Source organism: Manis javanica, chromosome 13 (genome assembly GCF_040802235.1).
Source record: "Manis javanica isolate MJ-LG chromosome 13, MJ_LKY, whole genome shotgun sequence".
Lineage (NCBI taxonomy): Eukaryota > Metazoa > Chordata > Mammalia > Pholidota > Manidae > Manis > Manis javanica.
The window spans coordinates 16,039,339-16,063,805 of record NC_133168.1 but is presented as its reverse complement, the minus strand read 5'-3'; the positions used below and the strand labels follow the sequence as shown (position 1 = coordinate 16,063,805).

At 41.3% G+C, this 24,467-nt stretch overlaps 1 protein-coding gene across 20 annotated transcripts in view; it reads right to left on the bottom strand.

The window, feature by feature from the left end:
• BACH2 (BTB domain and CNC homolog 2) overlaps positions 1-24,467 on the bottom strand; it is a 307,650-nt gene that overhangs the window by 211,071 nt on the left and 72,112 nt on the right. For 12 of the 20 annotated variants that reach the window (XM_073220961.1, XM_037014240.2, XM_037014211.2 and 9 more), the window contains one exon: positions 17,646-17,755. Coding sequence is in view for 14 of the 20 variants with exons in the window: in XM_037014187.2 (XP_036870082.2) it covers positions 17,646-17,755 (110 nt within the window). In the remaining 6 variants the exon portion in view is untranslated. Of the gene's footprint in view, positions 1-17,645; positions 17,756-18,893; positions 19,397-22,124; positions 23,749-24,467 lie in introns of those variants that run through there. The other 8 variants (XM_037014235.2, XM_073220963.1, XM_037014196.2 and 5 more) reach the window with 4 other exon arrangements.

The window sequence follows — 24,467 nt, the reverse complement described above, 5'->3', positions numbered from 1 at the left end:
CTTTTATTTTTTTAGTGTAGTAGCTGTAAGAAGGTACAAATGACTGTCAGTATTTGGAGCCAATATTTTTAGTAGAAATTTAAAATATAATGTATCAAATTTGGCTCAAATGAGTTCAGTTCCTTTCAAGGTTATCATGAAATAGAGAGGCAAGCAAATATGAATTTTCAGATGCTTATTAAATTGAAACAGAGAAGTCATTTTTGAGAACTTCCTTAGCGCCCTGCCCCCACACCATCACAAAGGCTAACACTGGCTGAGTGTTCGCCAGATGCCGTGTGGTAAGTGTATATGGGCATCATCTAACATACTCCTCAAAGGAGCCCTGGGAAGAGGGTGTTTCTATCAGTATTTTTGAGGTGGTAGGTTTGGGCCAAGGTTAGGGAGCTTACCCAAGGTCTCTGAGCTCTGCTGTGGCACAGTTGGGATCTGAACCCATGTCTGATGGTGCCCAGGATGCCAACTTTTAACCATTAAGGACATGTTGACTTCATAGAGCTAATGAAGTGTGAAATCGAAAGCAACGCGTAAACACAATTACACCACTTTTGAGTCCCTTGCGTACGCATAGCTGGTCATACCCTGTGTGAAGCATGTCCTATAAAAGGAGATTATAAATTCTGCTGACAAAAACCTCTTGAGGGAAACTACGGTCATTTACTAGAGTAATAACTCATGTCTCTTATTGAGAACATGGCAATACTGAGGCTTGGGTGTGGTCACCTGAGAGATCTGGAGGAAACCTAGAGGCAAAATTTACCGAATTTTCTATTGCACAATAGAATCTGTGGAAAGCACCCCCTAAACGGAAGTATCTGTCAAAGTAAAAATAAACCCGGTTAACAGCATCTGAAAAATATATTGTGAGTAGGATCCATATTTCTCTCATTTGCTATGATACATGCATATATTTAGGTTTTTAGTCCTGTTAAGAAAAGAGAAACAGAACACTTAACTTTTCAACCCAATCGACAAAACTCTAACAGGGACTGATACCCATGTTGTAGGAATGAGGCAGAGGAGGCCAGCTGAGGCCTTCGGACAGGCTCCTCTGGGGGTTTACTCCGGCCAATGCATGGGTCAGAGGGAGGCCAGGTCCACTGAGGATCAGCTTTGCAGGAAAGGAGAAATCATTGGTATCTGTTCACACAGAGACAGCTCATTCCACCCACAGTCATAAAAGCCAGACTGACAGATAACTTGGAATGCTTACTTATCAATTTATACCGAGAAGGATAATTTCCCAGAAGAGCATCACACTGGGGCCAGATTCTTCTTTGGTCATTAAAACATTAACTGAGAGCCTGCCATGGGTCAGGATCTGTCCTAGGCACTTTCACATTAGTGATTTCATTTGACTCTCACAACAAACCTTTGAAGAATCTTTTTTGCACATGTTAATGCTGAGGCGGCTGCAGCATGGAGAGAGCAACTCAGCTGAGGTCATGCGCTCAGAGGAGCAGAGCTGCTAGCTGAGCCCAGTCCCCAGTGCTGGGGCAAGAGGTCTCACTGCTGGAAAAATGTTGAGTTCAGAAGTGCTACTAGCAAGGGACCAAGTAATCCTAGATTGCTGTCATCAAATCTATGCACTGAAAAAGTACTGGAAACATACAGCTGCCAACTGGTCTACAATAATCAGGGACACCTATATAGTTTTTAGGCTCCCTACTCATTTTGGTGGCTGCCACACAGACCAGCAGCCAGCTACTATTTGCTGCTGATATTAACATTTTATAATTTCTAAAATGTTAAGTTTAATTAACATCATCTACAGTTATTTTGATTTTTGTTGATGGGATACCAAAAACAAATGAGTAGACAAACCATGGATTTGTCTGAACGTGGATTATCTTCTGGGAATTTTACACAGAGCTAATCTCAGCCATTTTTATGTTGACATCGGAGAGTTTCAGTTTCAAGCAATGATATTTTTTGCCACTGTTCCTTGAAATTCAAATTTTGAGGGTGTTTGCTATTTGGTACCTGGACACTAATTTATTTATATCTATTAAAAATACATAGATAAATATAGTGTGCTATACTGTGTACTCATTCATGACTAAAAGGGACACTGACGGTATGCACACATATCCTAGTAAACAAAGTCAAAGAACATAGTTTAAAAATATTTTATACTGCTTTTTTTCTGAAAAATAGTATAAACTGATACCATTGATACTACTGAAAAATTGATACAGTTATTTCATACCACCAATCCAACTCGGATGATTCTGAAGAGAGATTTTTAATTATTGGAAGTTTCATGCTAAGTAGCTATAATAAGGATTGGCATTCTAAACTGAAAAAAAAAAAATAACTCAACAAAAGGAGGCTCTCTGTTTTTAGCATTAACAAATAAATGAAATAAAATCTGTTCCCAAAGGCTAGCTCTGAACACTGCCTCTTCTTGATTTTGAATTGTTGGCTTGACGTAAAGAATAAATCTTAATAGTGATTGTTTGTAGTAACTTTGAAGATAAACAATATTACTGTGGCCTACCATGGTGACTCTCTTTTTACAAAGTTTCCAAAGAAAATAGAGCCAAGAGGCTTATGTTTCAAACAGAAGTAAAGAGAGTAAATGGCTGCAACATATGCACACGTAGACACTTACACTGAGTCAAAAGCAGACTTTTAAGAAAAGAAAAAAAGAAATACAATTTTTGGAGAGAAGTACTAATGTAGGCAAGCATCGTTGACTAGTTGTTTTTTGTTAATGCGTATCTAAGCATCCAAGAAATGGTGTTTTCGTTTGTTTTAATTGAACCGGGATTTTCTGGAAAGCAGTGAATGCAGGAGTAACATTCCAGAGTGGACTTTCATTAGATTCAAACCGAACAGCTGGACAGGGCATGCTACTTCAGCCTTTTTCTTTCCTACCAAAAGGGGGAGGGGATGGAGTCCTTTTCTTATTGTCCCGTCTGTTTATCTGCTGAGCAATAGGGCTCTTGCCTCAGGCTGGTCAGTCTGCTGAGCCATGACACCTCTGAGAAAGCTCTCTGGCAGAAAAACAGGCCCACCACCCTGCAGATTCAACAGCAGGCCAATGGAACCAGGAGAAACGACATCACCTCACCTCTGGGCCTTTGCTTCTTCCCTGTGGGAACCCATTTTTTAAACTGAGACTATTGTCTGGGCTCTAACATTCCATGTTCCTAAGATTCCAAATAAGTAAGTGCTCGTTTAAATGGGTCTTTAAGTGGTTCTTTAAATTAGCATTGCAGATAAGTACCAGGAAGGTTAAAGCCAGAAAAAGATGTTCATTCATCACCAACATGACTCACTTCTAACCCACTGATGATTTCTGCTCTTCTGTTAACAGAATCTTGTCATCATTCACAAACATCTATTGAACATTTACTACACACAGAACACTCATCTTAGAGAACAGAGAAGCAGATGCCTACAACAAAAATACCCCAAGTTTCCCTTACATGTCACACTGCAGAAAGAAGATAGAACACATTCATTTTCTCAACTTTCCTGCCCATGATAGTCTGAGCATAATAAATTTACAGAAACCTAGAAGGCTAGCATCCCTACAGACTTCCGAGATAATCTGGCCTACCAATTTCTTTGTGTGCTAAACCTGGCAAATCTGCTGTAATAAGTCATGAACCTTTCTCCAGAAAAATGCACAGGCACACCAAATACTGGAATCCATTCCTAGCATCCTACAGACACCTCCTGAAGCCAAACTAGGCTAAGACACCAGACTAACAACTCCGAATGTTTTCCCACAGCTTCATCGTACATACGGAGACACCGAGTTTCCAACAGGTGATGTGCTTTGGCCTCAGTCACACAGCAGAAACCATGTCCAGGGTAAATGAGATTAAACTGAAAATGACAGACACCCCTCAAGACTCTAAATCATCCTTTTCAGCAGAAGTCAGGCTTATCATGTAGCTAGGAAAGGTGAAAAGGTAAAGTGTTTTGAGAGGAATATGGTTTTCTTTTATGTTAAGGTTCTAGCTGAGCTGCTCCCTGGAAAACAGGCAGGGTTTCTTTATCTTGCCCTCGGGCCAGGCCCACCCATAGTTCAAGGCTGCCTTTCTCTGTGTTTGCCTCAGCAAATCAGTAAAACCTGCACAGCCTGGACACATTCAGAAAGGGGGCAATGTGCAAGCCTGGACTAGAAACCAGTTTTCAGGAACCTAACTTGAGTTCTAAAGAACTCTAAGTTAGTCACATAATGGATGTTTAAGAGGTATTCTGAACCATAGACGGCTTATTTATTTAGGAAGCGGCAGTCTACTAAAGTGTTAGCAAGTTCTAGAAGCTTGTTTTAATGATTACATGGAACTAATTTCCAGTTACTACATTAATGGGTCCACTTGCAAATGACTTGTTCTTTCAAAAACTAAAACATTCATCCTGCGATGCTGCATTTACTTTCAGCTTAGCAAATTCATTGAACATATTCAAATTCAATTTGACAAATATTCTCCTATGAGACAATGTGACAGAATGAAAACGTGCATGGGCTGTGGAATGATGGAGATCCAAATTCCAATAATGGATCTTCTCTACCTTGACATGTGATATTGGGCTCATTACTTCAGCATCTCTAAGCACACTCTTCTGGAAAGTGGTGATAATAGCACTAACTTCTCAAGTTGGCTATGAAACTTAGCAATACTATAGCCTATTCTAAAAAGAGCTCGTGCAGTATCGGGCAAACATCAGTCACTCAATAAAGGGGTAACAGTTAATGATTATTTATCAACTATCAACAAAGGCTCACACTTCATCCTAGACATGCCTCCAAAATCTGAAACATCTCAATGAATGAGGATTTCATTCATTGTTAAAATGACTTAGACATTTGCTTTAGCTTATTTCAGCATGTTGAAAACTATAACCACTATAAAATAAAAGGCCACTGTTCAAAGGGCTGTCTTTACTAAAGTACCATAGCCAGGTTTTTGTACCACTGATGGTTTTTAAAGTCATTAGATAACAGTGTTTTAAAGAAATAGAACAGTAAAACAGCAAAAGAATAGTTTCTTTATTTTGGAACGTCATGACTAAAAATCTAAATTAAATATTATGGTTCAGTGTTCATGTGTTTTTGCAATGCCTACCAACTTTCCTGATGGTGCCTACTCATCCTTTACAAACTATCGTATCTTTTTCATGGGAAATTTCTTACAAATACTTCGAGAAATTTTACGGTGGAAATTTTCTTTCCGAGTCCTTTTTTTAGAATAAACCTATTCAACAGGCAAATCTAAATAATTTTTAGCAGTTCTAAATGTAGAGAATTCATGACTTCTTACTGTTAATTGAAAAGGAACATACAGACCAATTACTTAGTCACTTATAAAGCCCACATTCAACTTTCAAAATAATAACTAACCTGATAGGAGAGACAAGATCTTATAATTCAATACTAAAGTCTAGCCATCTGAGATAAGCACAGCAGGTTATATAATTGTCCTCTGCACTCACAATATCCTTTTTTCCTCTCTTGGATACACATCATTTTTCCATATTAATAGAACACGTAGCAAAAAGAGTTACTGTACTGTAAGAAATTCTAACCAGAAGCTAACTCTTTGGCCTAGTGCAAAACTCTATTCATTTGGATTTCACTAGTTTCATAAGGGGAAAAAAAGTGTCCATTAATTGTACATAAAATTCCCTGGAGACTATATTAGAGTCTTAAAGAAAACAAGACAGGAAGCTGGAGGCACTCATTTTACATTTAAGTACTTGGCATATTAACTGAAAAGCATTCCTAGCCAGGCTAGAATGGGATTTTCAAACTTGGATACTTAGCACCTCTTTCAGTGCGCTATGATGCGCATGCTCAGGAGCACTGGAAGACAGAGTATACACACGACGCCCTTTCCTCGAAAGATGGGATGGCTCGTGTCATGTGTCTGGAGTCATCCTGCATGGTTGCTGCTCAGCCAGAGTTCACATTTCCCAGGCCCTTTGCGTTCAGATGGAGCCTCATGACTAGTTCTCACCAATGAAATATCAAAAGATGTTGAGTCACTTCAGGATTAAGGAGTGACTGTGCCTTCTTCTTGTGCTTTCCTTCCCTCCCCCCAGCCAGATGCAGCTGATCAACAGCCTCAAAAGGATAGAGTCCCACCCCAATTCATATGGTGAAGCCCGAAATCCTTAGTATCTCAGAAAGTGACCTTATTTAGAAATAGAGTTAGAGGTGCAACTAGTTAAGATCAGGTCATCATGGAATAGGGTGAGCCCGGATCCAATATGACTGGCATCTTTGTAAAAAGGGGACATTTGGACACAATGTCACAGGAATAGAGGGAAAACGAAGGGAAGAGGCACGGGGAGAAGAAGACTAATACTAATTTTGTCTTAGTCAGTTTAAAATATCCCCTCACCCCTCCCACTTTTTGATTATGCTTGTTGTTTTTATCTACAAGCCGAGGAGTGGGGCCTGCGACACAGACCCTTCCCTCACAGCCAGAGGACAGAACCAGCCCCGCTGAGCTTTGATCTTGGACTTCTACTCTCCCGAACTGTGAGACAGCAGATTTGTTATTTAAGGCACACAGTTTGGGCTGCTTTGTTACAGCAGCTGATTAAGCTGGCAACTAATTTTTAAAGTGATTTTATGTGGGAAAAAGAAAAACCCGTGTATACATCACTGAGAGCAATGTAACATCCATGTAAATTTTAGGATGAAAAGGAACTTCAAAGAAAATTTGAGTTTACAGGAAGCTATTTTGGGGTAATTCCCCAAATCCTCCCCAGGGTACAAATGTACTCTCTTCTGCCAGTAGCAGAATTTCCTCAAGAATTTTAAATAAGCCACAATGTGAACATTGCTATACAGAGTTAAATTGTGCTATAATTCACTTAAACATTTTTTCATTCAGAGGAGCATTTCTCCCAAGTGTGTGTTTTACTTGGGTACTAAGGACAAGAATACTGTAAAATGAGGTCTCAGCTTTTTCCAAAGTTCTCAATTATTATTATTTTTAATCAATCTGAAAAGGAGTCTCTATGTAATACCCTCTGGCCTAAATATAGATAAAGAATGTACTTCCTTTATGATGGAATCAGTCCACCATTTCCCACTTTTTGATATGATTGTTATTTTTATCTTGCATGATGAAAAAGTAAAAGGACAGATTTCCTAGCTAAGACAGAATTTTAATTCAAAATACCTCAAAAGCTGAGCTGGCAGCTGGGCTCTGGTGTTTATAGAAAAGCTGGGATGATTCAGCCTGAGCTCTGAGCTCAATTTAGATCACAGCATCTGGATTCAAAACACATGTGAGATGTGGCAGAGCAGGTTTCCAGGTCAAAAGTGATCCGAGAGAGGGAGACGGGAGACCATTCACCCCAATTCCAAACAGAAAGCGCCTGAGGGAAAGAGAAACCTCCTGTAAACCTCTAAGGTATCTGGAAGACCTGGCCACAGTCGGCCCAGATCATCAGCACTTCCTGCAGCCGGAAGGTGCTGGGGAGGCCGAGGGTAAGGCGGGTGGGGGATGACACTGCATGGTCCCCTAGTTAGCTTTGTTTTACTCGGTTTAAAATATCCCCTCACCAAAGACTTCTTCCCTGAAGCAGCTATTGTTCAGATTAAACTACGGGAATCTAGTAAATGGAAAACCTCAGAGAGCGCACAATTCCTGGTAAGATCTGTGCTTAACCTGGCTTTGTTTCAAAGAGAAAAAACTGGGGTAATGGAAGGGAAAAAAATTTTAATGCCTTTTTTTCCTTGGTGAGAAGAAATCATAGCCATAGTTACTATAATATAGGCTACATGCTGAAATCTAAAAGAAGGGGGACAAATATAGCACAAAATCTTCCCAGCCCAATTTTATTTCCATTCGATTTCACCTTGCGCCTGCCTCAATTTTTCTTGGATGTGATCTATCCAGAATGTTGGTAATTTTGCAGCTATGGATTTTATGTGCAAGAAAAAAATGTGTCCTGTCCCCTGCTGCTTTTCCTCTTCTTCCCCTCCGAGGTCTCTCCTGTCTCTCTTTCTTGTCTCTTTGTTGGGAATGTCAGGGGACATGATCAGTGTTTCTGACATTACACCAAGAAGCAGACAGAGGGCGACGAGAGCGGGTGGAGGGGCCTGGAGTCAGGATGCGCAGCCATTTAGACAAGTCCACGGAGAAAAGGAGCCCCATCTCCTTTCTCGGAGGTTCGTTTATTACAGGGCAACTTATAAATCACCCAGGATTTTTCTCATTTATCCAATTAGTCCATTTTCCTACTCCCGTGGAGATCCCTGAGGTGTGGATCTCTTTTGTGAGATCAAAGTCAGTGAACCCCCATAACAGATAAGACAGAACTGGTGATTCAGCAGATTCTGGGGCTGCGAAGCATAATAATCGAGAAGATAGCACCAGTCCATTCTGAGTATCGATTCGCTGCACTTTGTCACTCTAATGATGTTATCTCATTAAAAGAGATAAATGCCCCACTGTTCTTCCAAGAGCATCTGCTCCTTACTCTTCTCTCTTTTTCAACAGCTCGGCTCTCAGCAGCAGCACATTAAAATCAAATTGAAACCCAACACAAGGCGTGGCGACAGCGCTACTTACTGAGGCTTCTTTTTAATTGCTTTTTCCTACTCTGGACCCCCTTCCTGCTCCCCCACCCCCAACAGTCATCCATAGAAACAAGCAACAGAAAGAGAACCAGATGCACAAAGTGATCACAATAGGAAGCATTTACTGAGTTTCTGTTACGTGGGGCCGTCACGGCATCAACATCTAGCTTCTGCAACCACGATCTTGCACATAAGTGCAACCAACCGTCTCGCCTGCAAATGAAGAAATGAGGTTTGATGACAAGGTATTCATCCAACATCACACAGTTCACGGCAGGCTGAGCCACGATTTGAACAAGAGCCCCTCTGATGCAAGTCTTTTTTTTGAATCCCCATTTTCATTCATGGAACAAATAAATGTGACTGCAACTTGACTGGAATAGGTGAAAAAATGTGAAAGAAGGTGGCAATGATTCTCTCCAGCCTGCTAACACCCAGGAACACAATGCCATAGGCGGCGCAATGGTTTTGTTTCAACAGATTTCTTATTAAATAAAAAAGGTAGCAATTTTCCATAATGAATGTTTTATACATTATTCCTTTGTGTATCAGGCCTCTAAAGTACACACTATTAAAGTCTATTAAAGTCTGTATTTAGCAGCATTACTAATGTGCCTTTGGGGAAATTATTACAATGAAACAACATCAGTCTTTCACAAAATTCCAATTGTTTAATATTCGCTTCTGATCTTCAGTACACACGTCTATTTTTAGCTCTAATCAGACCTCATCCGAAATGCCATAATCCCAGCCTAGAGCTGTCACAACAAACTGTTTATGGGTTGAATTTAAGAAATAACAAGAGATGCAACATTGCTAATTTCATTCAACGGTTTTTTTCCCCCATAACTCGTTGCTGTTTTCCTACTGTTATAATTAACAGGTGCTCCTTGATCACTAAGACATGTGATGACATTTTACCTCTCTGGCTAGGGTTAGTTATCTTAATTAATTGCTTATATTTATATCTACTTGAGACTAGCCTCTCAGGATAATGCCACTTTATTAAACTCTGGGGGTGGTAAGAAGTCACAAAACTATTTCATTAAAAAAAAGGAAAAACCAAAAAACAAACCAGAAGAACATATAAGCTGTGATTAGTGAAACTAAATGTTTTCATTTAAACCTAAACATTGTCATTTATGAGATTTAGAAATGTGTCTTCTAAACATTAACTGAGGAATTTCTGCAAATTATGTAGCTAGATAGGCATCTCTCCTCTATCCAGTACATTTATAAATTTTATCATATGTCATGAGGCTTTTAAAAATGAAGCCAATGATGCACATATATTCAAAAGCACAATGTTCTCTGAAAATATCTTGAAAATAGTGTTAGGCTTATTTTACAATGATAAAAGATAATAGGAAGCTGGAATTAATAATAATTGCAAAGAGCTGTGCAATATAAGACTTCTGTATCACAAAAAGGGAGGGGAAAACAGCAATGTAAAGAATTAGGTATTCTAATGAGACGGTTGGAAGTAATGTCTCAGTCACGTATTTCCCCTTATAAACAGCAATCCCACTGTTTGAGATGTTATATATGCAAAAATTAGGCAAATCAAGTTGACTGTTAATATTCTGCAGATGGACAAGCCACAGATCAAGTAACTAAATAGTCCTGTTTCCAATCACTAATTAACTAAATAGGATGTAACTTAATTGTACCCATTAAAGCCTACTAATTGAGAGAAAAAGGGCAGAGTAGAGGACTTGGAAGACAGAAGCATTCCTCTGTGTGATTCACAAAGGCCAGAATCCACTAGTCTCTTCGTTACAGAGGCCCCTGTCCGCCACTAGCATCAAAGAAAAGAGGTCACAGCACACATCATGAGGTCAGAGGGATCGTCTAATTAGGCTGTGGGCTTCTGTGTGCTTAGTTCAATGGGGTGATGCAGAAGAAGAACCCACCAGTTCAAGTCAACACTCAATTAAGCTTCACAGGAAGGCTGGCATGGGGCAGTCTGTCAATTTTTTTTTAAAAGCACAATTTGTTTTAATCAAGAACATCCTAAGCACTCTTCTTTAAATCCTCAAGAAATAAGGATGAACAAGAATTCCAATGTGTGTAAAGTGCCTCCAAAAAACGTGGGGCTGTGCATCTTTTTTCCTTCAAGTGAAACCTGTTTTATGGTCAGTAGCCACATTTCAAAGAGCTTATCATGATTCAAAACTAGGCCTCTCAGACTTGAAATTCTACCACAGCCTTGTCTAAACATGTCCCTTCTAGCTCGGGGGTCACTGTAGGCTTAAACCCAAAGCCCAGCCTTTCTACTCAGCAGCCTTCATTGACCCCCTACCTGTTCAAATTCTCCTTCATCTTTTCTGATGCGATTGGGATCTGTTAAGTCAGGCCACTGCCACCTTCCCCCTCAAGCCAAGGCACTGCCACCTCCACATGAACGCTGCAGTGGGTGCGCACTGTCTCGGGGCTGAAGTGAACTGCCAGGTGCCCTGGTGCAAGTAGTCACTGGACGTTCATATTCTCTGCAGAGAAAGGTTCAGACTTTGAACTTAAGCCATGGACCATGAAGACTGCTCCTCAGAGAGGCAGGGAGGCACCAATCCCTGCTCCACCACATGCTGCTCTGAGGGTCAGAGGCCAGCCGCACACTGAAGGAAAGAACAAGTGAACTGTCTGCTGAGCAAGCAGAAGGCAGAGGCTTGGGACCAAAATGGAGGATTGATGTTCCCACAGTATGAAGGGCTGCATAGAGATAATTCTGTTTGACCTAGGAAGCTATGCTCAAATAGCACGTACGTGTTTTATGTGTACTGACACATAAAAACAAGTTTTATGCATGCACACATTTTAAAGACAAGCAAAAACATACTGTTAACTCTTTTAAATCTGTGTTCCCCCTAATTCATACCAAATCGATCATCTACCAGATTACACTTATTTTACACTTTCACTTCTATACCTCTCAGAAGGGAATTACAGTCCTGTTTTCTTCCTAAAAATTCAGCGAACTACCCAGTGCTATGCACATAGAAGAGAATGGAGGTTAATTTCACCATTCCCATACTCCATACATTTAGCAGAATTTGATGCACATGTAACACAGGTGGCTACACTGCCTTGTGCCAGCGGTGTTCCACTTAGCCCCCAAAACTCTAAAGATGAAGTTTTAAAAATAAGGACTAAGGGCAGTTTTTCCTCAAAGATGTAGAAGGTGAAAGAGATGTGCTATTCCAACCAGGGCACTCACTGCTCAGTGCCCAGGTCCAGCTTCTTAGACTAAGGACTGCCCCGTATGGGACACTGGCACAGCCTTGCTCAGTGGTTCTCAAACTCCTGCCTCAGGACATGCTTAAAAATTATTGTAGACCCCAAAGAGCCTTTGTTTATGCTAGATATTTCTATCAATGTTTGCCATATTAAAAATTAAAGCAGATATTTTTGGAACATGAAAACACACACATATCCCAACAGCCATCGCAGGGAAAATGTCATTGTCTGTCACGTAGCCTCTCAAAAAACAGTACTGTATACTTGAGAGAGAATGGAAAAAGCAAAACTGTGGTAGTATTATTATGAAAATAGTTTTGAACTTGCAGGTGGTTTCAGGGGTTCCCAAACCACATTCTGAGAACCACTGGTGTAAATTCATGCACATCAGCAATGTCATTGAACAGCTAAAATGAAGAAATGACACATACTGAGTAAAAGTTATAATTGCCATTTAAAATTTTTGAGTCACTGAAATCAAAGGATAGTATTTTTTTCTAGAGCATTTCTCTACCATTAGTAAACACCGTGAGTATATTAAAATGCTCCTTCTGGGTAATGTCAAAAAGAGTGACTCCCAACTTCAAATCTTTGTTTTAACCAATGACTCCCTCTTCTTTGTCTGTCTGTCCACTAAACAGCTTCATCTAGTTGTACCTCAAATGCAAAACGGCTAAAACATTATTTATTTTAACATGCTTGTTTTCTGATGTCACTCATAGATACAAATACTTATTGTAGGAAACTTCGAAAAATACAGAAACATTATTTTTTAAATGAGAAACAAATGCATCCATGTACTGAGCCTCTGAGAAAAACGTTGCCAACATTCTGCGCATTATCCTTCCAATCTTTTTTATCATGCATATTTAAAAAATATAGTGAAGTTCATATCTTAAAGATAATTTATGTCTTATCTTAAGATACTATTTTTAATATGAAAGAAAACACATTCCTAAAGAAACATTTAGAACATACAAGCAAGATGATGTGCTCCATTATTTTGATGTGTATTCTGGGCAGACACATTCCTTTTAAAAAAAATGATATGATGATTCAACAGCACATATTGTCATGGAACTTCCCTTCCTCCCACTTTATTTAGAACATCATTTTATGTCATTAAATATTCCTCCTTGGTATTTATATTACATGGCTGTACCATGGTTGTTACCTTTTAAAAATTACTCTTGTTACAGTATGTGATGAACATCTTAAATTTTTATACACATTCATGGCAATTTTCTTTTGAGTAAGTGTTCTAGAAATGTAATTTCTGAGTCAAAAGGTACATTTTTGAGGCTTTGAGACACGTTAAGTCCCCCTGAGAAATAAGTTCTTTCATTACTGTATGAGAGAGCTGGATCACCTCATTCTCTCCTTCCCTGAGTAAGTTTTATAAACCCTTACAAGTTGCTAGGGAGAAAATGACATCTCATCATTTTAGTTTGCATTTCGTTGGTAATTGTAAGGGTTGAACATTTTCTTCTATGTTATTTATTGGTCATATTTCTTCCTTTGTTGGTTTTATGTTTCTGTTTCATGCCCATTTTCTAGAGTAACCATGCTTGTTAATTTGCAAGAACTCTTACTAAATGAGCTAAGTTACCTCATTCTCACATATATTGTAAATACTGTCCTGGTTTGTCTTCTGTCTTTTAGGAGAGTTCAGAATGTCCTTTGACGGAAAGAAATCTTGAGGTTTTACATAGTCAAATGCATTATCTTCCTTTATAATTTCTGACACTAGAAATTAATAAAGCCCTTCTTATTCCACTTAATTTTTTATTTGAATTTTCTTCCATGTCAGTAGTTTCCAAAGTGGAAGATATTTCTTCAAAGTCTGCCATGAGAGGGATTTGACAGAGGAGATGTTAAATATAGACTGGTCATTTGGTGAAACCATCAAGAATGGCCTAGAAAGGGGAGAGGAGCCTTTTATATGCTTATTATTTACCAATCCTCATCCTGCTCCTAGTAGCTCTGTTAACTTGCTCTTTCAGTGAAAGCAGCTTAAAATGGAAAAAGTTTTAACACTAGGTTTATGTTAAAATATTAAACCTATGGGAGGAATGACTCTCCTCACCTTGGCCAGAGTGGAGGCTTTGGGTGGCAAAGACCTTTGTTTTGTTCACTGATGTAGTAATGCAAGCAAAGTGTGTGGAACACAGTATGTACTTGATAAATAGGTGTTGCAGAAGCTGATGTTTAATCAAGCAGTTATGTGTATGCCAGGTGGAGAACCAGGGGTAATAAATTTTGAACTCCATTGTTTCATACTAAGGAGGTACAAAGTAAGAAAAACCTAAATGAAGGCAGAAACTTAATTTCAGCTTTCCTTTTTAGTTGACTGTAGAGATATTGGTCTGAGTGTAAAGGTGAAACTGCCTCAAACCTGGTACAATAGGATATGGTGCTGAACACTAGAAAATATTCAGAGAAAAAGTCTGTTGGGCAAGAGTGGCATCTACTCACCGAGAGAGATAAGAGACACTACTTCACTTCATTTGATGCTATGGCATTTGTCCAAAGTAATAACAATCAGATCTGCCTTTATTTGAACACAACAAAGAAGAAACAGTTCTCAAGAAGGTTCATTTTCACTCTGGGAGAAGAGAGGGGGGCAGTCTGTATAATACAGAAAAATTAGTTATTTTTCAACCAGACAGAGCATCTGCATAAATTCAAGGCAGAGAACAGGATGTGACACGCCTTCACGAAAATGACGGTCATGAGGCAAAGAGTTTAGGATTGTAACTCCAATGTTGCCGCTGGGAATGGAGCTCCGTTTCTCTTTTCTCCCAGCATGAATGTACCAGCGTGCTCGCTGTCTGAGGGCTGGAACTGCACCCGCTGCCCGTGCATCCCCAGGCCCTAGTACAGACAGAAGTTCAAGAATCTGAGGAATGAAGGCTCTTCTCGGTGGACAGCACTTCGCTATCAGGTTAGCCCTGTTAAATTACTCAAACTGCCAATCCTTTGTCAGTGTAGAACCTCTATCTGCTCAATATTCTGACATGCTAACAGTGATGTAAGCTTCTAAAGGGTTTACCAGAAGCAGAAGAAAAGGTGGGGAGGAGAAAGCTCACCTGTGCATGGATATTTTAAACTCTGTTAGAGAGCAGCCTTTGGAAAATTCCCTATTTGGTTCTGTTTTCTGACCTGTCCCTGCCTTTTCACAATGATCTTGGGGCACAAGCCATAGCATTGAAAAGCTTTAGCCTTTTAGTTCTTGTTCCTTCCTGCCGTGAGCCCTGTTCTGTCTTCTCTGCACTCCTGCCGTGTCTACTTTTTGGTCTCTGTGTTGTTACTTGTGTACAATAGCAACTTCTCTACTCTCCATTCCATCTTTCAACTTGTATCAAGTTCCTCACTTTTTTCTGTGAGGGTGTAGGGAGTTGGGGGGAGTCAGTAAGATTATATTTAACATAGAAAATGGGACATCTGTTTATAAAATGAAAATATATGTTCAATTAAATGGAAGTTTAAAAAAATGTCCTATGGGGGCCATTCCTGTTTTTCTAGAGGTACAGTCTCTTGTTGACCCAGAAGAGAGCTGGCAGTGCCTAACTGTGATCTGAACCACCCTGGTGCTTCCCAGGAACACCACCCGACCCTGGAATGCTGTGGCCACCCTCCATCCTGACACCTCCCTAACTCAAGTGTCCTATAAAGGAGCTGGGGTTTGGGGCTTTGGAAACTAGCCTGAACAGTGTATCCCCAAGGAAATGCAAAGCACACAATTCACGCATCTCTAACTTTCTAGGAACAAATCTACTTAGAAAATCAATCATACACAAAAATACTGCCAATGTTCTAACTTGCATATCTTAATAGAGGAGTCTAGTTTTATTTATGCTGAGATCTGTTTCCTCCCAGAGGGTGACCCATACTAAATAACATAAAATAAAGCATTCACTGGGCCACTCAGGCAGAACCTAACTTCTCAAGCAACAGACACACCTACTGAGACACTGAAATTTCTAAGGAGTCTGTTTCCCAGCTGTGAGACAAAAGCCAACCCATGACATCAGATCTTGAGCTGCCCTGGACAAACGCAGGGCAGGGCTGTCACAGCACACCGGGCCTGCCTGTCAGAGATTTCCCCAGAGGCGTGTGGGCCCTGCAGTCCACCGAACTCTACATAACAGAAGCCAAGGTCTGCAGTGACCACATGGATGCATCTCCCCTCCCTGTCCTCCCCTCCTTCCTGGGGCAGAATACCTGCCCACCTTCCTTAAAAAAGCTCACTTCTTAAAAAAGACTGCTTAAAAGTAAGTACTGAAGCCAGAGGGGGGGAAAAGTCAGCACAAGGTTTCCTTATCTTTGGCTTGGCTCAGCCACATGGAAGTTTCTCAAAAAACAATTGCTAAGTTTTTCCTGGTCTCTTCCAATGGGATAAAACAGCACCCCTGAGAAGGCTAAACAAGTGGACGTGAGAAAACAAAGGAGAAAAATCACTCCCGGAAAGGGGTTCTCAGTAAAAGAATCTCAACAAGCTAAGTGGGCTTACTAAAGCCAAGGATCCCCCTCATACCATCTAAAACTGGCCCCCCAGCTCTGTCATGAGCCAGAGAGAATGCGATCATTTACCTCTTCTTGCAGGCCTCTGGAAGCGTCTCACCTGTTTTAAATCCTTCGCTGGCTCTCAGAATCAGACCCTTATCTCTCCTTCTTGGGCTCATCTCTGCCATCTCCTACCAGGGCAGCAATGCCTTGACCAGGGGCACTTTTGTCCCCCAAAAGGGACATTGGCCAATGTGTGCAGACATTTTTGGTTGTCACAAATGAAGTGGGAGACGGAGAATGCTACTAACATCTTCCAAATGCAGAAGACAGCCTCTCACTACCAAGGATGACATGGCTGAAATGGCACCAGGGTTGAGGCTGAGAAACCCTGTGCCAGTCAAACCACACTTGTGTTTTCTAAGCACGCCAGACTTTCTCACAGGCTTTTGGGCCTAAACACAGCCTGTTTCCTTCACCTGGACTGTCCTGCCCTGCTTCTATGTCCAAGAAATGACCATTTGTCATCTGTGATCCATTCAAAATGTCAGCTCCTCTATACTGTCCTTTCCAGATCCCCCAAAGTTGGATGTTCCTTCTGAGCTTCCAGAGCCTTCTGTGCATACCTTGTTTAAGCACTAGCCACCTGGCCCTAAATCGTCTGTCAAGACCTAAGCCTCGTCATTGTTTCTCCCTGGAGAGAATCAGTCGCTGGGAATCAATCCCTGCCTGCTGAATCCATCGGGAAATAAATGGGGATGTTGCAGATGCACCTAGGACTCTCTCGCCGCATTGCTGAAGGGACAACTTTGTCCCCAACATCAAAATGACAGCAAATATTTATCGAATGCTCATAACATGGAGAGGTACTATATTAAGTCCTGACGCATATATGAACTTACTTCATCATTACAACAACCCTATGAGGCAAGTACCATTATCATCAGCATTTTACAGATGGGGAAAGTGAGGCGCAGAGAAGTTAAGCCATTTGCCTAAGGCAATTAAAGCTAGCATCTGGAAGAACTGATACTTAAGCGCAGGGATTCTGACTCTAGAGCCTCAATCTTCCAATATCCATACCAAGGCAATTAAACTGACAACTGATAGTTGGGCCACCCAGAGACCTCTGACAAACACAAACGACACCTCTGGAAGACCACATAACCACAGATTGGCCACCAGCTTCTGTGATGCTGCCTGTAAATACACAATTCTCCAACCTCCGGATTGCTTCTAGCAGGAGGAGCAACTTCCTCACACCGTGGAAAGACGTTACATGTCCAGGAAAAATCACGGTACCATAAAGAAGACATAGAGGCTGAGTCACGCAAGTGCCTCTTACCTTGTTCATGCTGTAGGGACTGGAGTGAGGGATCAGACATGTCACAATGAGGCAGTTCCCGGAGTTTCTCCTCGTTCCTGTAAACCTCTCTTCCCCAGTAGACAGCTGCACTGCAAACACAAAGAGGAACCCCCATCAGCTGATGCTCAGGAAGATACACAGCAGTCCTATGTGCACTGGAGCTTTCTGCCATGCCGGCCATGCTTCACGCCTGTGCTGTCTGGTATGGTGACCTAGCCACATGGGGCTACTGGGCTCTTGAAACGAAGCTAGTGCAACAGAGGGCTGAATTTTAAATTTTATGTGATTTGAATTAACTTCAAATGCAAATAGCTACGTGTGGTTGGTAGTACAGGGAGAGAGAGTCAAATCAAGGGTGTCTTGAGGCTACAGGCACTGGGCATGCCAGTGACCAAGGGAAAATCTGGGTATTACGTGCTCTGAGTGACTGCAGATATACAGGGACAAGAACACTCATTCATTCAGTTACTGTTTTTGAGTATTTATTAGGGCTGGTTACGGAGCACACAGTGATCAAGATGTCAGTTATTCAAGAGTGTCTAGTTGGCTTCTTTAGGAAGGGAAAGGGTCCTGAATGTGAGTAGCACTTACTGGGGGCCAGACCTCAGTGCCCTTCCTGTTGCCCACAAGAACAAAGGGACAGGAATTTGCCGAAGACTGACACACCACTGTCAGGGCTTACTAGACAGAACCTTCCACAGAACTCCATGGGAGGCAGTGTAGGGAATGCTGGTTAGTTTTGCATGGGCCAAACAAGATGATCCAGCATTGCCTCAAATGAAATAAGGGTCCATGTTTCCATCCATGCTATTGCTTCTTTACATGTACTTTTTGATTCATTTGAATTATATTTTAGGGTCAAACAGTTATTGTACAGTCCCAGGGTTCTTAATTTGCCAAACATTAAGGAAAAATGAAAAATATCTTCAACCGCTTAACGACTTGTAGCCTTTTCCTTTGAAAGGTGTTTATGGGTGGATTTGAGAGGAGAACAAAACATCATGAGGTTCCCGATAATCACCTCTCCTCTGTATTACTTTTTCAGATTGCACTAGGAAGGCTTTATATAGCCGAACCTTTCCATCAAGACGGAAATAAAAGGTTTAAATGGAACCACAGTGCTTTAAAAGTATGTATTATTTTTAATTATAATATAATAACAATCTAGAAAGTGCTCAATCAGAGAAGGAAAAAGTACTTATAATCCCACTATCCTACCACAATCACCTTTGGTTCTCAGCAATCAGCCTTTGTCTGTTGGACAATGAATCAAGGCTTTGGCACATCTGCTGAGCTGAGGTCACAGAGAAGTCCAAGGCTGTGTTCCCCATATTAGCATGTTTCAGCATTAAAAAAAAAATGATTTTTGTACTTTATATTTTCAAGAGATAAACTCCTACTCCACATGCATTACTCTTCAGTGAATACAATATTATTAAATTCCCTTTATAAATCAAGATGATAGGGAAAGGAAATTGCAGATCACGCTCTGGCTGCTTGAGACACAGACTCCAAAGAAAATACCACATCCACTAAAAGCAGTAACACATTTTAAAGAGGCACAACATGGAGAGACCCTAGCAATCTGACTTTGCAACCTAAATACATCCAAACACCTCCTTATGTACATGATGCCTGGGTAATCATTGCTTCAAAGTCAAGAAAAGCCATCATCTAATTCTAACCGATTTTACAGTGACTGAAATAAAATTATGCATACAACTTTTTACTCTTTGAATTTCCAGAAGCAGATGCGAATGAATTTCTGAGTTTTAAAGCAGAACTCCATACGTGTTTCCTTTTTAATGTACGTATTCAGTCCGTTTAAAAACCATGGCCCAGTACTTAACTAGGAAGCTTGCCCAAATGCCTGGCGGAGATGCCTGATGCCACAATGCCGTTCAAATGTACACACTGATATCAACACAGGAAAGGTGGCACAGCAAGATAATAATAAACAGACAAGGACTCTTGGACACAATTTTCCCAAGGAAATTCCACCCAACTCCAATCATGCCCCAGGCCCCATTCCCTCCCCACAGTCTGCACCAAACTAGTTAGGGATCCTCCCCTGCGCCTCTGCCACCACCGCAAGTATTTTACGTCAATTTCACATATGTTGGTTCCACAACAAAGTCAGAATAAAAACTCCGTAGGCAAATATTAGTCACATAGTAAGTTCTTAATAAATATTATGACGGGGTGTTTTTCTTTGCTCTCACTCACAGAGTCTAGGATGACATGTATTCTTAATATCGGATCTGAAAAACAATGGTGACAATCCTTGCAGAGACTGGGTTTTTTTAGCAAAAGGAAAACTGTTTAATGTCCAGGATTATAAATATTTTTAAAGACATTGTTAAGAATATCTTACAGCTGTATAGTGCTCCAAACTGTACAACACACTTTAATATTAATACTGTCATTTAGTGCTAATATCAATCTGAATGGTAGTTATTCTAATTAGAAAACTAGATGCAGAGAGGATAAAGAGTTCTTATTAGTCATGCTATGATAGGCAGTAGAGCCTGGGCTAGAAGTGACTTTAAGATACTGTTGAATTAAACTATGTAAAAAGACCACAAATATTGAAAAAAAAAACCTAGCTAGATTTATCATGGTGGTCACTTTGCAATGTACTAAATGTTTAATCACTATATTCTGTACATTTGAACCTATTATAATGTCAATTACACTGCAATAAAATAACTCCCCACTCTCACCCCCACCAATAAACACACACACACACACTGCAAAATTACTATTAACAGAAAACACCTCAGCGAACAGATGACAGTTTTAGAAATTAGGTCAGTTTGCTTCTGGACAGCAGCAAAAAGGCTGGCCTGGACTTGTTTATCAAATACTTAAATCTCCTTGGAAACAGAACCCAGTTGTTTTACAGCCAGTTCAGTTTATGAAGAAGCTTAAAAGAAATCCACAGCTTCAAGGAAGACAGTGTATCTTAAATATAGAGCAGCAGGCCAGCAGATACCTGAGCTGCCATGGTGGAATTAAGGGAGTTTTCTTTCTTATTCTATTTTCAACGTTTCCTTTTCATCATTCAAGAAGTTGGGTTCTTCTGATGCAAAACAGAAAGAAAGTACGGACACCTAAAGGCGCCTGGAGAAAGCTAATCCCAGAGGCCAACAGGTGACTTCCACTCAGTTGACCCTCATGGAATTGGTTGGATGGGCAATAAAGCCTGTGGTCAATCTTAGGCATCTAAGAGGTAAATAAAACGTAATTCATTTTTCCACATGGGTAGAAGTGTGGGTAAGCAGGGAAGTGGGCCAAGGTAAGCGTAAGAGGCACAGAGAGAGAACATAAAGGAAGGGGGGACAGGCTACAACGCGAAAGAGAAGACAAAGAGACAGGTGAGCAGACAGAGAGACACCCAGCGCCAGGTTCAGTGCTGCAGCCAAGTGCCCCTCACCAGCAGAGGGGACCAAGGGAGTCAGGCTCCTGGTGACAATGCCACGTCTTAGGGCTTCTCTAGGATTACAGACTCCCATGGCCTGGGTTTTAACAAGTAGGAGTTGGAGAAAAGTTAAGACCGGGCCTACCTGTTTCACCACTATTTATTTCCCATCCACCTCCACCTACCACAGAGAAAAGTCTGTTCTGCCTGGATCACTGATAACGTGGTATAGAGTTATGGTGAGAACAGCATAGGCCAATTTTATTCTTTTCTCATTAGTCTAAAGAGAAGCTTAAACAGGTCAAAGGCTGTTGTTTGCGTGTTGCGCCATTTTTTGGCCCTTGAAAATGCAACTAATACTTACTGCCAATACAGAATGCAGTATGACGAGGTGGGCTCTCCCCCTACTGTGACTCCCCCACGCCCTTCTGAGACAGTCCTTCTGGAAGCTTTCTGTCATAAAACTCAAAGCTGAGCAGCTCAGGCTCTCTTGTGGGAAACAGGACAGCAGAGGAGGAAGCAGGTCACCCCTCCCATAGTAAAGGCCCCACTGGCTTTTAGATACAATGCACCCTGAGGTCAGCCTGTAGAATGGCCTCTGGCCCCTCCTCTCCCTTACCCCGGAATCCAGCAGCCTAAGCAGAAGGCCAGAGCACAAGGACCCGGGAACTTGTGGGGAAGAAGTAAATGAAGTAATAAAAAGATGAGCAGGCTTTGGAAAGAATAGGAGACAAGCAAGCCAGTAAGAGTCTAAAGGAAATTCTCTAAATCTAGGACTTAAGAGCTTGGGATAGAAGAGCAAAATATTCCTAACATTCTACACTGTGTTTTTCTTGTTTGGAGTAATCCATGTGTGCATGAAATGAAGCCTTGACAATGGTCACTTGTAATCCTGTGCAAGACTGGATAAATGCAAGACCACTGTATACAGACAGTCCAATCCCTCCCTTCCACAATAAAGGACATGGTGCTGGGATTAAAGGATCCCAGGGTAAAGCAAAACAGATCCTTGTTCCCTACCCCAAATGCATACACACCTCTCAAGTGCCTGGCTTCTCATGGTTTCTTCCTAAGAAGCAGAGCAGAGGCCCCTGGGGAACTTTCTGCCGGTCTCTCTTCATCCTCAAAGTTACAGCAGACATGTGGGGTGGGTTCTCAGGACCACTGTGTCTGCCACCCCCACATTTAGGCAGCAAACACCATAACATGGTTTTTCCCCAAGAAGCTGGAGAAGGTTGACTGTTCTGCTTCTGCCCCAGTGCCCCGCCTTCACAGCGTGGCATGGAAAACGCACAACCCAAGCCAGAAGCATGACAGCCTCTTCCCATCAAGTATCGTCAGACCCGCCTTCTTCCCCAAGGATAGGTCAGGCAAACTGAAAATTAATATTCTGAAATTTTACTTAGCACATGAGCTATGGTTCAACAGGAAATTGTGATAGGGAAGAGAAATGAGAGGACTATAAACTAGAAAGCATAGAGACACTGCTGGTAACATAAAAAATCCTGCCCTGAGAGTCAGATGGGGAGTAGGAGAATGCCAAGTGGGTACGGTGTCCACTGCCTCCCACAACCACTTCTGGCACACGTGCTGGGGCTTTCTCGCACCTAGTCAAACAAACATCTAGCATTCAGGATATCTACGTTTAGAGTCAGGGCTATCCCTCCATAAAAGGTCAATTTTAGTCTCCCCATGGTTTCAGTATCTTAATAGAGGCACGATACGGAAGAACTCCTAAGAGGGCACGCGGCTGAGCCTACTTCTCTTGCCTGGGTGGCTATCCAAACTGGGGGATGCAAATTCAGATACCTACAGGGGTCAAGAGAGAAGGAGGTGAGGGAATGGTCAGGCCAGAAAGGACAAGGAGTGGGGGTCCTGGGGAGTCTGCCAGTCCACTGCAGCTCCAGCAAAAAAGGAGCAAGGCACATGTTCCTAGAGCTTCTGATATTTAAGAAAACCAGAACACTGACAGATTCTGTGAAGTCATACTTACTATTGGCAGTTTATATTAATAATTTAGAAAACCTGTAGGGGCTCGATTCGGTTGCCAGTTTGCCTGTATACCTTTCATGTCAGTTGGGAGATTCTTTGTTCCTTTAAATCTCCAGGGCTGGAGGTTCCCAACCTGTGTCCTGATCCCTAGTCTGGGTTTGTACCCCTGTTGCCCCACTTGGCAAAGCGGGGCTCAGGAGCCAGTCAGTCTGAATATCGACTCTGCCTTTTGGTCTGTGATTTTGGCAAGTTACTTACCCTCTTGGGTCTCTATTCCTTCAATCCGTAAAATTGGGCTAAATTCTTTAAACCTAAGATTGTTCTGAGGACTAAGTGGAGTAACATAAAGAAGATACTTGTTGCATGGCGTAAAAAAAGGATGAAGCACCCCCCCCCATTTCCCATCACCATTCAACACCACCTCATTCTGCTTAGAACTGCACATAAGTGTTTACTTCCCAATCACCCTATTGAATTATGTATTTTAAGAGAAGAGATCTTGTCTGTTTTATGCCCAAATAGCAAGCACCTATCTGACTACCCTACACACAGTAGGCACGCAGTATATACAAAACTTAATTATAATGTCGTTATGGACTAAATGTTTGTGTCCCCCAAAATTCACATGTTGCCTGATCCCCATTGTGATGGTATTTGGTAATTAAGTTTAGATGAGGTCTTGAGGGTGAGGCCCCCACAGTGGGATTAGTGCCCTTGTAGGAAGACTTGCACATGAACGTTCTCTCTCTCCTCTTCTCCCCACCATGTGAGCATTCAGCAGGAAGTCAGCTGTTACAAGACAGCCTTCACCAGGAACCAAACAGGCCAGCACCTTGGACTTCCCAGTTCTCCTAGACCATGAAAATTAAACTTCCACTTAAGCTTCCCAGTATCCTTAAAATGACTAAGATAAACATTTAGGAAGATCTTCCTTAAGTCTGGCACCAACTGATCTGATTTCCTGGCATCCTATCATCTTCTGATGCTTTCATGTCAATATCTGTATATACTCCTCATTTGACCAGAAGATTCTGAGACTAAATGAAAAAACAGGTCCAAAATCAGAATAAAATACTCAAGAGTTTTGTCTTGAGAAGTATGGCAACATTTTTAGGTCAACAGGGTACTGTTTAGGTACAATGCATGCCTCTGAAAACAAAATTGAAAATAAGAAATTTCATCACCCTAATAATAAATAAGTAATCATGCTTTAATTTTAGCATCCTCAACCCCTGTTTGCCAACAGTGCATGTAACTGCATGGGGTGTACTTAGTGGCCGTCCAGAGTTCAGGGCAATCCCCGGTCATTTGTCCATTCTGGATTGAGAAGGCTGAGTTATGTTCATGTAGGACAAAGGCTTAACAACCATGCCTGACTTACCAGGGGT